This window comes from Xiphophorus hellerii, chromosome 16, assembly GCF_003331165.1.
Source record: "Xiphophorus hellerii strain 12219 chromosome 16, Xiphophorus_hellerii-4.1, whole genome shotgun sequence".
Lineage (NCBI taxonomy): Eukaryota > Metazoa > Chordata > Actinopteri > Cyprinodontiformes > Poeciliidae > Xiphophorus > Xiphophorus hellerii.
In genome coordinates this window covers 1,531,734-1,543,816 of record NC_045687.1, presented here as the reverse complement: position 1 = coordinate 1,543,816, position 12,083 = coordinate 1,531,734, and the positions used below count along the sequence as shown (strand labels likewise).

Here is a 12,083-nt window from a genome sequence, read left to right as displayed (position 1 = left end):
GATCAGGGCTTACTGATGGTCGATTAACCAAAATAACACATTAAAATCATTACATATCTCTGTTGTCGAGCTCACATGTCTGTTTATTCAACAATCTAGCAGCAAAAATGTTAAATTGAAAATGTTGCTTATTTTGAAATTAATTAATTACAGACTGAGATTTACTTGATTACTACAGGTAAACAATGATTTAATAATATAAAACAGGTAATTCTCATGATATAAATCGTCTGTTGGCAAAAAACTAAAGAAAAACAAGGTAAACATTTGCATTCCTTACAGGGTTCTTGGTACAAGTGGGAAAAAATTTTATTGTTTCATTTGAAAACTTGAAAAAGTCTGTATTTCTCCATATGTAGCTCATAAAGGTTTAAAAACTCCCGGATGGATGAATCTCAGGGGTAGACGTCCCTGGGCAGCTGGAAGTCCTTGAAGGTGTAGAAGGAAATGTCTCCGTGATCCACGGCGGCGTAAACGACGGGAACGTCGCCACTCTGAAACGAAAGCTGCTTGATGACTCGCAGATCAGGAACAGGACCGTCAAAACTGGAACAGAGGAAGAAACACAATCTGCAACATTTAGGAAGTTAATCAGCAACTGGAAAGACAAAAACAGACAATACTGAACATTTTCTTTAACATTTTTTGAACAAAAAGATTGAATTCAGTGGAGTCGAACCATTCTACACCGAGGGTCAAAATTACCAAGCTAAAAGCACGATTATTTATTTTTCAAATGTAAAATAATTTTATTGGGAATTATTTTCTTTTTACATGCTCAGCAACAAATTATAGTGCTGCTTTAATGAAAGACCCAAATAGCAGAAAGTGAACTACAGCGCAGGGCATTCTGGGTAAACACATTGAAAACAAACATGCTAGCAGGAGAAACAGCTCGTGGTCTTTAGCCAAAGACAAAAGAGAAATCCTCCAACCGCTAAAATCTGACACCACTCCATTTTGTCTACATTTTGTGAAAAAGGAAGTTGAGTTCTTCTTCAAAAGTTTCCATTTCGTTTCCTACAGTAGTTTTTGGCGCAGCGCCCCCACAGACGAGGAGGGGAACAGATTTTTCAATTAGTTTGGATCGTTTGGACAGCAGCAGCTGAAAATGTAACAAAGGCTGCAGAGTGTGAAAAGTCTGTTTTGAGTAAAACGTTGCTGGAGATTACTCAGCCATTAAAATGAAAGCAAAAAACTTAACAAACCTGTCTATTAAAAGAAAACTTGTTATGTACCTGAAATTTTCTACTTATGATATAAATTTGAAAATCTCACACAAAGAGAAATACAAAAAGTCTCTGTCTTCATCAGCTCCATTTATGAGGTCACACTTTGGACACCTGATTTAATTGACTGTTTTCACCAGAACCACAACAATGGATGTGATAAAAATCGTGTTGATTGTTTCATTGCAAGTGGATCCTGAGTAAACGATGACTCAGGCCGCCGCTGCTTACCTGCAGACGCACATGCGGGCGTACGGCTTGCCCGGGTTGCTCTTTTTGAAGTCAGCCACCGAATCCGGCTGGTAAACATTGAAACAAATCCTCCATTCCTCCAAACCTTTTAACCTGAGCAGACAAAGGGACATCCATTTCTCGTGAGTGATGCAACAATTCATCACCACTGGCGTTCACCGGAAAACACGGTGACAAAACACTGCAGCCGGATCTTTATGGCTCTGGAAATTAAAGATCGTAAACTGTGAGAGCGGCGGGACGGGCTCGCATCTGATTTATCGTCTCCTTTTAGAAGTGATTCGGAGCTGATGGCGGCTAATTGCGTTTAACAGGAAGGTCATGTTTGTTATTATAAAGTATAATAATGTGGGTGAAACACACAGCACTGCTGCTGATTTAACAGCTAATCCTTAATTCCAAACCCTAGGAATTATTTTCAATTGATATTTCTATAAGTCTAAATTATAGTTACACATATATTGTTTGGAGCTTAGCTTTAGCAATTAAAAAAATTTTTTAAAATATAGTTTCATGGTCAAACGTTAAATTTAAATAAAACTAGGTCTTTATATGTGGGATAAATGGGCTAAGATTTGTATTTATAAAAATATCTGATGTTATTTTCGCACAAATACAGCAATCAATAAAAATAAAATAACTTGGGCATAAATTTTCCTACATTCGTTTTATTATTTCTAGTAAAAATTATTTTTTTAAAGTCCACTAATTGAAAAAGCACATGAACGTAAATTAAAGAAAAGGAGAATGACCTAAAGACCTTTACAGATAACAGACAAAATGATTTTACATTTTTAATGTAATTTGTTTTTAAGAAATTAACCAATAATGGATAAAAAAGTAAAACTTAGAAAAAATATAGAGTTAATAGTACTAGTACTAGTTCCACTAGGGAAATAAATTTTTAATCAGTATTAGGGAATTACTGACTTTAAACAAGTTCCTATTTTTATCTCCTTTCATTTCATTAAGACATTAAGATATTTGCACTTGGAACTAAACCAAAGATTTTGTGTTTTTGCAGTGCACGACTCCTCTGCAGCATCTTAAAGGGGAAATTTCTAGCATAATCAAGTAACTGTTTCCTTCAGTTGTTATAAAAATGCTATATGAATCAAATATGACTTAAAAGAAGTTTTACTTCCTAATTTAACGCCTTGAAATTGAGTCTCTGTCTCTTTAGAAACTTCTGCTCTTCCAACCTCCCAACATGGCTCCTCTCTTCATAAAAGCTGTCAAACGGTTTGAAACGATATAAAAAATAAATCACGTCTTTTGAAGTCCTATTTTCTTGGTACCTGGCTGCTCCCTCCAGCAGGTCAGTTGATTTAATCACGCTGATTTTCTCCAGAAGTTCAGCTGAAATAAAACAGAGATAATCTCAGCTTGTAACCGGGAGGAGAAAATCCTCGGATCCGGCCTGAACTCACCGGTGGAGATGGGCCGAGTCGGGTCGTGTAGAGGCTGAACTTCCCCGCTCCATAAGTGAGCGGGTCGGCCTTGCCGCTTCGCCTGCCGCCGCTCCAGCAGCTTGTGGTACTCCGCCCAGTTTCTGCACCTCTGGACCTGAAGGCCTGAGAATTACACCCACAGAAACTGGAAACATTCACATTTTATTCCTTCATCTGGATGATTTCACCTCTTTGTCTTTGTTCACATCCCGCCGCCGCTGCCGTCTCTCCCTCTCCTCCTCCTTCGGAGACATTTTCACTTTCCGCAGGTTTATCCTCCGCATCCAGGGGGCGATGTCGCACACGCCAGGCGTCACGCCGCCGGGAAGCAGCGAGGCGTCCAGAGGGGCCAGGCGGCCAGCGGAGCCCAGGTCAGGGAAACAGATGGAGCTGAAGTCCCAGCGCTGAGAACCGGGGGCTGACCTTTGACCCGCCTGCCGCTCGGGAACCTCCGCCGGCCACCAGGTCCGGGCCTGAACTTCACCTGCTGCGCCGGAGGAGGAAGTCTGAGGCGCCGCTGAGGCCACCAGGTGGGACTCAGGTAGTTTATCTTCCTCCTCCATTTCCTCAGCCTGAGACGCTGCTGCTGTTTTACTGAGACGACAGAAAGAACAAACATTTAAAAACATTTAAAATGTTGCAATTTAAACTGCTAAATTAATCAACTTCTTCAAGTGAGGTTACAGCTAATGATTATTTTATATATCAATTAATCAATTTGTTCTCTTATTTTTTTAATTATTTTAGTTATCGCCTAATCTAATGAACCTTTCTGTGATTTTTTATTATTTATTTTTCATTTCTTTAACAGTTATTGATTTGTTGTTGATTAATCAGATATTTTAATGATTTAATGATTTTTTTCACAATTATATTTGTTATTTATTAATATGATAATATTAATATTAATATGTATAAATTATTATCTTTGATTTGTTTCTTTTTTATGATTATTTTAGTTATTGATTAATCGTTAGCTAGAGGATACGGACTTTTCTGACATGAGCAAATAAAAATTTATGTTTTGTAATTAACATTTTCTCTTCATGAGAAAAAATGTATTTGAATAAAAATTGTTTTTTTAGACAAAACATTTTTTTCCTAAATAAAATATTCCATTACAGAAAAATTTGTCATTACAATTCCAAAAGTTTTGACCACAATTAATTTATTTTATTGAGATTAGTTTTTGTTTGACTGAATAATACTGAGACAAATTTACCCCCAATAAATGATCAGAATCATTGATCACTTTACTAACTGTCTGACCTGGACGTGGGCGTCGGGCTGGGGCTGCGTTTCCTCTTCAGCTGCCTCCCCCCGCAGTCCCGGGACCGAGGCAGGTTCAGCTGCCGGGCGTAGGGCGACGGCTCGGAGCTGAAAGGAAGCAGAAAGAAAACCAAACAATCAGCCTGCAGAACCCATAAAGACAAACTCACAGAGCAATCAGACTAAAAGCAGAAATTTAGAAACAATAATTCCACTTTCACACACTGCACACATTAATGTACCTCTGAATTACCATAAATATGATTATTTTTAATCATCTACAGCAAATTACACCCACTACATTGAGACTAAAACTGAATTCCCGCCTAAATATATTTAACTTTTAAGATTACAACAAATAAAGTCCTTATTGGGCCTCATTAAATTCATTAAAATGGCTGTAAATGGGTTTTTTTTAATCACTAACTTGCTTAAGACTGAAAGATAAAACCTTTCTGCTTTAAACAAATTTTCTTTAGGGCTGAAACGATTAATCAGATTAACATGATTAATCAATTATTGAAATAATCATCAACTAATTTAGTTGATGTCATTTGCTGAATAAACATGTTCAGAGTAGTAATTACACCAAAAGTTGCTCAAAAATATATGTACGCATTTTGCATTTAAGATTAAAAAAAAAATTAAAATATGTTTTACTCAAAACTCTTTAAGTGGCAGATTTAGCTTCACCTGGTTCTAATTCAATAAAATAATTCACTTTATTTTCTGAATTATTTGTTTATTTGCATCTTTTAACATATTTCTATTAAGTGGTTACATTAAAAATATATAGAATATGATTCATTGATTGTCAGATTAATCGATTATGAAAATTATTTATTTGTATTTTAAAGATTTAAAACCATTAGAAATACATTAAAGTCAACAATACAGTTTTATCCTAATTAGATATTTTAAGTGCTGATTTAACATTTTTTACAGTTTAAAACAAACAACAGAAATGTTTCCACCTTCGGATTCTGTTACCTGGGATCAAACCTGTGCACCACATATCCGAGGCGCTTCAGATGACCGAACACCTTCGTTGTAGAGGAAGAACGATCAGATCAGCGCAGACATGAATGTTCCAGCGTTCAGAGTCATGACTGCACCTGATACTGCTGCAGACTCACAGAGTCTGAGGACAGGAACGCCTCGTAGCCGTCCTGGATGGACAGCGGCAGGTCCTGATGGAACACCTGCAGGTTGCCCTGCGCCCATAAAACACAAATACGATCAGCCAGAGGCGCCATTAGAGCCAAACCTGAGCAGCATCTCACACACTCACACACTCCATCAGGTAGAGCGCCTCTTCAGGGAGGAGGAACTGCTTCCCTTCTGCAGAAAAACCCATCGTCTGCCAAAACTTGCCCTGAAAAAGAAAATATATATATACAAAAAAAACAAAAACAAGTATTATTAGCTTCTAGAAATAACAAAGTAACAATTTATAGCAAAAGCTGAAATGATTTTTACATTTTTTGCTCCCCCCTCCACTGTTCAACTTTAAATATCAGAAAAAAACAACAGAAAAAAAACAATAATTCCAAAATTTACTACATTTTCAGAAAAAAAATTATGTTTCCATCAATACAGACAAAAAAAAACAATAAAAAAAATATATTTGATAATATTTTAAAAAGCAACAAAAGGTGCCGGAAATTAATAGAAAAGTAAATAAAACAAAAATAAAATTTGAGTAATAATTAAAGATAAAACAATACAAAATGAAGAATGCTTAAAACAAAGTAAATCTAAAGACAAAAAAATATATAGAAATAAGGAATAATAATTGTAATTATTATTATTATTATTATAGATTATTATTATTATTAGTAGTAGTACTACTATTATTATTATTATTATTATTATTATTATTATTATTATTATAAAACTAGTCTAGACTGCATAATATTCTAAGAAAGAAATGTGACAAATGCAAACATTTCTGGCTAGTTAAGAGTTTTAATGAATAACAAACTCTGCAAATCAAACATTCTTAAGTTATATTTTTAGCTAATTAGTACAGAGCTCCAAAAGTCTATCTTTTTCCCAGCATGCACTACTTTTCAGACAAATAAACAGCAAATAAAACAGCAAAAGACGGATGAATTAAAAAAACTCACAGCAGGAGTCTGAAGCTCCACAATCCGCTCACTGGGACTCCAGACGGCTTTCACCAGGTTTCCTCTGCAGAGACAGAAAAACAGACAGAACTGAGCTAAAACCTTTTCCACCACCTAAAAATGATAAAAAGCCACTGATTTAAAGTGAGGATTCTGGTATTTCACTGACAGCCTCTCAACCCGCTCCTCTGAAATGAGACTCCAGTGTTCATCCAGGCGCTGCTGCAGCCGCTGCTTTTGCTCCTCCGAGTCATCCGGATAGAAATCCTTCTGGCCTCGGGCCGGGATCTTATGGCTCCTGGAGCGGGCCGCAAACAGCTCACATGGACTGCAAGTTATTTACAAACAGAACAACTAAACTCAGCGACAGCAACTTCCTGTTTCAGACAAAATTCACCAAAAGCTACAGAGTGCCAGAAAGCTGACTGGCTCAGATATTTCTATAGCACAATAACTACCTGCTAACTATTTAAAATTTAATAAAAACACATTGACTTTAAACACATTGGTAGATTTCTACCAATTTAATCATTAAGAGATTAAATTCTAACCACAAGTTTGAATGTGTGCAAGAGAGAATCTTTTTTAAAAGTTAGTCGTAAAACTGATTTTAAAAAAATAAAGTGAAGATCTATCACTCCCAGACTTTAATTTGATTTAAGCCTTACAACAAATTTTATTAATTAATCAGTATTACCGCACATAAGTTATTTGAACATTTAAGGTGCAGGAAACAACAGATCTTCTCTAAAACATTTTTTAATTATTTAAAATAAAAGCAGCTAACAACTTTAGTTTTCAGGATACAAAGAAATGTTTTCTTAATCTTTTAACCCAATACATTGTGTTTTTATCCATAAAGTCTCACTTTTATTGAGTACTTCAGTAAAAATGTGGAAAGGTGGTAAATATACAGCAGAGCTGGGTGAAAGAAATTATCACAATATTGAGCAGTTTGATAATTATAATTATTCAAACTAATCGTCCAGTTTCTAAGATCACATGTGTTTCAAACAAACTGAAAGCACAAGTTAAAATAATTAAACAAACATCTGACTTATTCTCAAAAATTCTCCAATTAAACGCTGAAAAGTTCAACACTTTATGGGATCAAAATGACGCTTTTTAAACTAGCTTTGCAAAACTAATTTGCTATCTTATTGAATTTCATAGCCTCATTATTAACATTTTCTCCCTTTAAGATGTTGAAATAATCGTTTTATTGTCGAGAACTAAGTATGTACACCTAGTGAAAATATTATAAAATATTACATGTTCAACTGATATCAACAAAGGGTGCTGCAAAGCTTAACAATATTAATCAACACAACCAAATTTATACAAAAATAAAATAAAACAAACACAATTTCAAAGTGCATTAAGAAAATTTAGAAACACAGATAAAACCTTTGTACACCTAACTGGATATATGACTTCTTTGGCATGTGTTCATCACCTATTATTTAAAACAATAACTCTCAAATGACTCATAATCAAATGAGTCATTTGATTATGATTCACTGCAAAGAAATGTGATTAACTTTAGACCATGTTGACGAGAAGCAGTTAGAAATCCTAAAACCAGAGACAAACACCCACCAAAAGACAAAACTAATATTTTAAACCTGTTTATTACCTTATAGTTATTGTAATTAAACTGAATCAAACCTTAATATTTCATTAAAGAAGTTGTCTGCGCTTTCTGGCTTGTTTTGGTCCGCCATGACAGTCTGTCCGCCGGCCGCTACTGCTTCCTGCTCCTCTTCCGGGTCCTAACGCCCGCCCCGTTCCATAATAAAAATGGCTAGAAATACGGCCACAGGAGGGCGTCAAATCACACACAAAAACAACTTTTCCTGGTTTTTAAACTATATTTTCTTCTGGATTTTGTCTGTATAATATCTTTAAATAATTATATGTTTTAATGTACCATTTATTTAAAAAAAACATTGAATATGTGTGAGATTATAGATGATAAAACTGTTAATCAATTTAGTTTAAATTGTTTTAGTCCAGCCATGTTAGCGGTCCATTGACTTGAAAAGTTGTAGTTTTTATTCATTGCTCCACAAATCAGAATACCCAAAGCATTTAGGTTTTATTTATACAGATATGAGCAAATTCAAGTGGAATTTTCTCTTGGGTTAGCAGTGCTGCATGTCTTTTAATCCAACTCTTACTAGAAAAACTAAATTTGAGTGCCACCAAGTCTTGCAGTATGTATTTTCAACTCAGTGAAGTTGATAGTTATATCAACTCATGATATAATGATCATTTCAGTTATATGTTTATGAATATTCAAGGCACTTGATTTTTTCTTGTTTATGCAAGACAGTTTTGTCTTTCTTGATCTTTTTGGACCTTGCCATTCATTTAACACTCTACAGTCGAGCATTTTAGGGTATTCTGTCTTATGCAACTAATAAAGCCTTTGATTGGATTCTCTAAAAAACTCAATGTTGTTTAATTGCAGCTTTGGGAGATAACTATGTGTAGTCATAGGACACTGCTTCTGGGTTCATCTTTTTTCAGAGTGTAAAATGTTTGCAACTTTGATCTGTGATGGGTTCATATAATTTTATTTTACTTTTTATTTTATTCATTTAATAATAAATATTATAGTTCACTTAACAACTAAAAGAAATCATTGACATTTTCAGTTCTCTTTAAGTTGTATTTGTTGCATATTGTTTGGTAAAATTTATATATACTTTGTACACACGTTTTAAAATATTGTATTCTATCAATTTGTGCACAAATGATGATCACAACAAAAATATTGCAGGATACATTTTATTTGCCCAAAGAAAGAAAACTGAATATTTTCTGCATCTTGAAATAATCAAAATCAGATCAGATCAACATTCATGACCTCCACCTCTCCAAACGGTATAAGCTCCACAGTTTCCCAGTCAAACACATTTCCTTTTTCCACCCTTCTCCCATTAAACAGACTTTGGATGGCAGGGTCTGACAGGACGGAGTCCCACACGGTCACATCAGAAATCTCTCCCACAAAACTCTGCTTTGCATCAAATTCGCCCAGAAAACTGTCAGGATCCTGGCCGAGGATGACTCTGCCTCCGGGGCGGATGGTGTGACCCTTCCGGTAGATTTTGGTCTGACTCTTCCTGCCGTTCATGAAGACAGCCGCAGCGCCTGAGCTGGAGTCCCAGGTGAAGCACAGGTGAGTCTGCAGGTAGCCGAGGTCCGGGACTTGGAACAGAACTCCATCCCCACTCAGGTAGAAGGACAATCTAAACAGAAAGTTGTGGGGTTTTTAATTTTAGCTAAGATAAAGCTAAAGCGTGTAACTTTTATGAAACATGTTGGGTTTTTTTTTATATATTTGCTGAAACGTATGTAGATCAAACAACCAATCAGATCCCGGAGGCGGGATTTATAAATGTCGATCGTAATCTCATGTGGAGCTGCTAGCCTGTGAAGGTCAAGCTAGTTAGCTTAGCCTCCGATGACGGTTTTCCTGTTTATCCACCATTAGCACCTTTACAGCAAATACAGGTTGAGTGACACAGCTAAGGTTCATAAATTACATATTTAGCTTTCAAATTAAGTATTTAGTTAGGACGCTAAATATTTAGTTTAGAAATTAGATAGGTGTGAAACTAAATATTTAGTTAGCAAAATAAATATTCAGCTTCCTAACTATATTTAATTTGGAACCAATCATTTAGTTTGAAAATTAAATATTTAGCTTTCAAATAAAAATATTCAGTTAAGAAGCTAAATATTTAGTTAGCTTACAAACTAGCATTTTGTATACAAACTAAAACTAAAGTACCAAACTAAATGTTTAAATCTGGGCAAAATATTTAGTTTTCAAGCTAACTAGTTGTTTCCAATTCAAATATTTATTTTGATAACTAGTTAGTTCCAAAGTAATAATTTATTTCCCAAAGTAAATATTTATCTTTCTGACTAAATATTTAATTTGAAAGCTAAATATTTAGTTTGCAAACTCATGCATTAAATACTTAGTTTTGAACTTTGATGTTTATAAATGTATGTAAAAAATAATGTGAAAATATCACTTTGAAAAATGAACTCTTGAATTTCTGCCATTCATTGAATAAATGAATGTATTTATTATTGTGTTTATTTTGCCAAATAAACACAAAATTGAGGGTTTCACCTTCCATCCAGCTCCCGCCACACATTCAGCTCATCAATGTCGTTGGTCCGATACGCAAACAGGAGGATTTCTCTCTCGCCGCTGAGCTCGGTAGCCACACGCATGCACAGCGTGAACGCTGTCAGCTTGAGCGGCTTTGTAGCGATCATCTCTACGTAGCTGGTACTGGTTTCACTGGGGAAGACCAGGCTTCGAATGGCCTCACTCCCTGAGAGAGAAAGAAAAGTTCAAACAGAAATCCATCCATTCAGTTTTTAGTTCTTATTTTTGAGGAAAAAAAATATTGATGGAGATGTTAAACTTACCACTGAATGCAGCAGAGATAGAAAAAAGAACGAGAACAAATGACAGCCTCATTTTCAGAGAGTAAACCTGTGAAAGAAATAATTCTCAGTGACCTGATGGAGTAAATATGTCCTACATTCAGACTAAAACCTTACCTGCAGTTGAATGAAGACAAAGACAGACTGCTGAAATTCTCGTGAAAACGAAATGCTTTATATTTTCACTTCATCCCTACATCCTACCTATTTCATCACAGATAGTTCAAATTCCAGGTCCAGAGAAAATATTTGTTTTGAAACCACCTACACAACCTTTGTCTGTCCGCCGGCACCTTATGGCCGCGTGGCACCTTATGGCCACGATTTGAGCTTGGCCCTGTTGCATAAGTCAGTCTTATGCAACAGGGCCAAGATCAAATCGTATATATATATATATATATATATATATATGTATATATATATATATACATATATATATATATGTATATATATATATATATACGTATATATATACACATATATATATATATATATATATAAACTGAAAGATACTTTGAAACTGAAAAAAAAATGTAAAAACCAAAAAAGATGTGGAAAAACTACTTTTGAGATTTAAGTTCTTTTTTCCGTTTCAAACTTTTATTTCATTTTCAAAATAATTATTCAGTTTCAAATCTTGTTTTTCATTTGGAATTTTTTGAAAAGTAGCTTTGAATATTTTTTCAGATTCACCTCTTCTTTTCAGTTTTATAACATTTTTTGGTTTCAAAACTTTATTTTCAGTTTCAAACTGTTTTAAAATCATTTTTCAGTTGCTTTTTTTTGTCAGTTTCAAACCTGGAATTTGAACTTTCTACAATAGAGCAGGGATGAAAATTCAGTTAAAGTTTAATTTAACTGAAATATGGGTTTAAAGAAATGGCTGAACCGAATTGGCATATTTTGGTTTCGGCTCCAGACTGGTTTCTAAGTTTTTTCAATTTCTGAATAATTTTTAACAACTTGACTTTAATGTCTGAAATGGCTGCCATTTTATAAAACTTTGCGCAGGTTTCAGGCCATTCTGACAGTTCTGTTCAGTTATGTCTGTAGTTAATCTGCTTTAGACTTAGAGACTAATGGAGTGACAAACTGGCCACTTTTCCTTTTCTACTACATTATTTTCTCTTTTGTTATTAACTTTTTGTTTTTCATTTGCATAAAGGACTCGTATCTCAGTTCTTCTGTTTTTAAGTATCTCCTCTGTATTCTCAAATCATCAATCAGTTCCTGTTAAAAAAAACTTTTCCTCTGTATTGTCATTTTGTGCTCGTCTA

General features: G+C 34.7%; 2 protein-coding genes across 3 annotated transcripts; both read right to left on the bottom strand.

Moving 5' to 3' along the window:
- Positions 1–62: 62 nt before the first annotated feature.
- On the bottom strand, positions 63–8,115 carry tsen54 (TSEN54 tRNA splicing endonuclease subunit). Of its 2 annotated transcripts, none has more exons than XM_032588249.1 (12): positions 7,999–8,115; positions 6,500–6,658; positions 6,331–6,394; positions 5,493–5,576; positions 5,317–5,415; positions 5,192–5,244; positions 4,202–4,309; positions 3,121–3,526; positions 2,912–3,047; positions 2,780–2,840; positions 1,461–1,574; positions 63–546 (listed from the first exon to the last, which is right to left on the bottom strand). In XM_032588249.1, the coding sequence occupies exons 1-12, from the start codon at positions 8,052–8,054 to the stop codon at positions 396–398; spliced, it is 1,491 nt and encodes a 496-aa protein (XP_032444140.1). In that variant the 5' UTR covers positions 8,055–8,115; the 3' UTR covers positions 63–395. The 2 variants fall into 2 exon arrangements, with proteins under 2 accessions (XP_032444140.1, XP_032444141.1); XM_032588250.1 differs by having other exon boundaries at positions 7,967–8,084.
- A 992-nt stretch (positions 8,116–9,107) lies between these two features.
- On the bottom strand, positions 9,108–11,041 carry LOC116735008 (pentraxin fusion protein-like). Its single transcript, XM_032586587.1, has 4 exons — positions 10,924–11,041; positions 10,789–10,855; positions 10,484–10,691; positions 9,108–9,587 (listed from the first exon to the last, which is right to left on the bottom strand). The coding sequence occupies exons 2-4, from the start codon at positions 10,838–10,840 to the stop codon at positions 9,179–9,181; spliced, it is 669 nt and encodes a 222-aa protein (XP_032442478.1). The 5' UTR covers positions 10,841–10,855; positions 10,924–11,041; the 3' UTR covers positions 9,108–9,178.
- Between the last annotated feature and the right edge of the window lie 1,042 nt (positions 11,042–12,083).

Coding starts and splice junctions, on each gene's coding strand:
- tsen54 (XM_032588249.1), bottom strand. CDS start 8,054: ATGGCGGACCAAAACAAGCCAGAAAGCGCAGACAACTTCTTTAATGAA. Junction 5,577..6,330: donor TGGAGCTTCAGACTCCTGCT/GTGAGTTTTTTT, acceptor TTTCTTTTTCAG/GGCAAGTTTTGGCAGACGAT. Junction 3,048..3,120: donor ATGTGAACAAAGACAAAGAG/GTGAAATCATCC, acceptor TCAGGCCTTCAG/GTCCAGAGGTGCAGAAACTG.
- LOC116735008 (XM_032586587.1), bottom strand. CDS start 10,840: ATGAGGCTGTCATTTGTTCTCGTTCTTTTTTCTATCTCTGCTGCATTC. Junction 10,692..10,788: donor TATCTCTGCTGCATTCAGTG/GTAAGTTTAACA, acceptor TTTCTCTCTCAG/GGAGTGAGGCCATTCGAAGC. Junction 9,588..10,483: donor TGGCGGGAGCTGGATGGAAG/GTGAAACCCTCA, acceptor CTTTCTGTTTAG/ATTGTCCTTCTACCTGAGTG.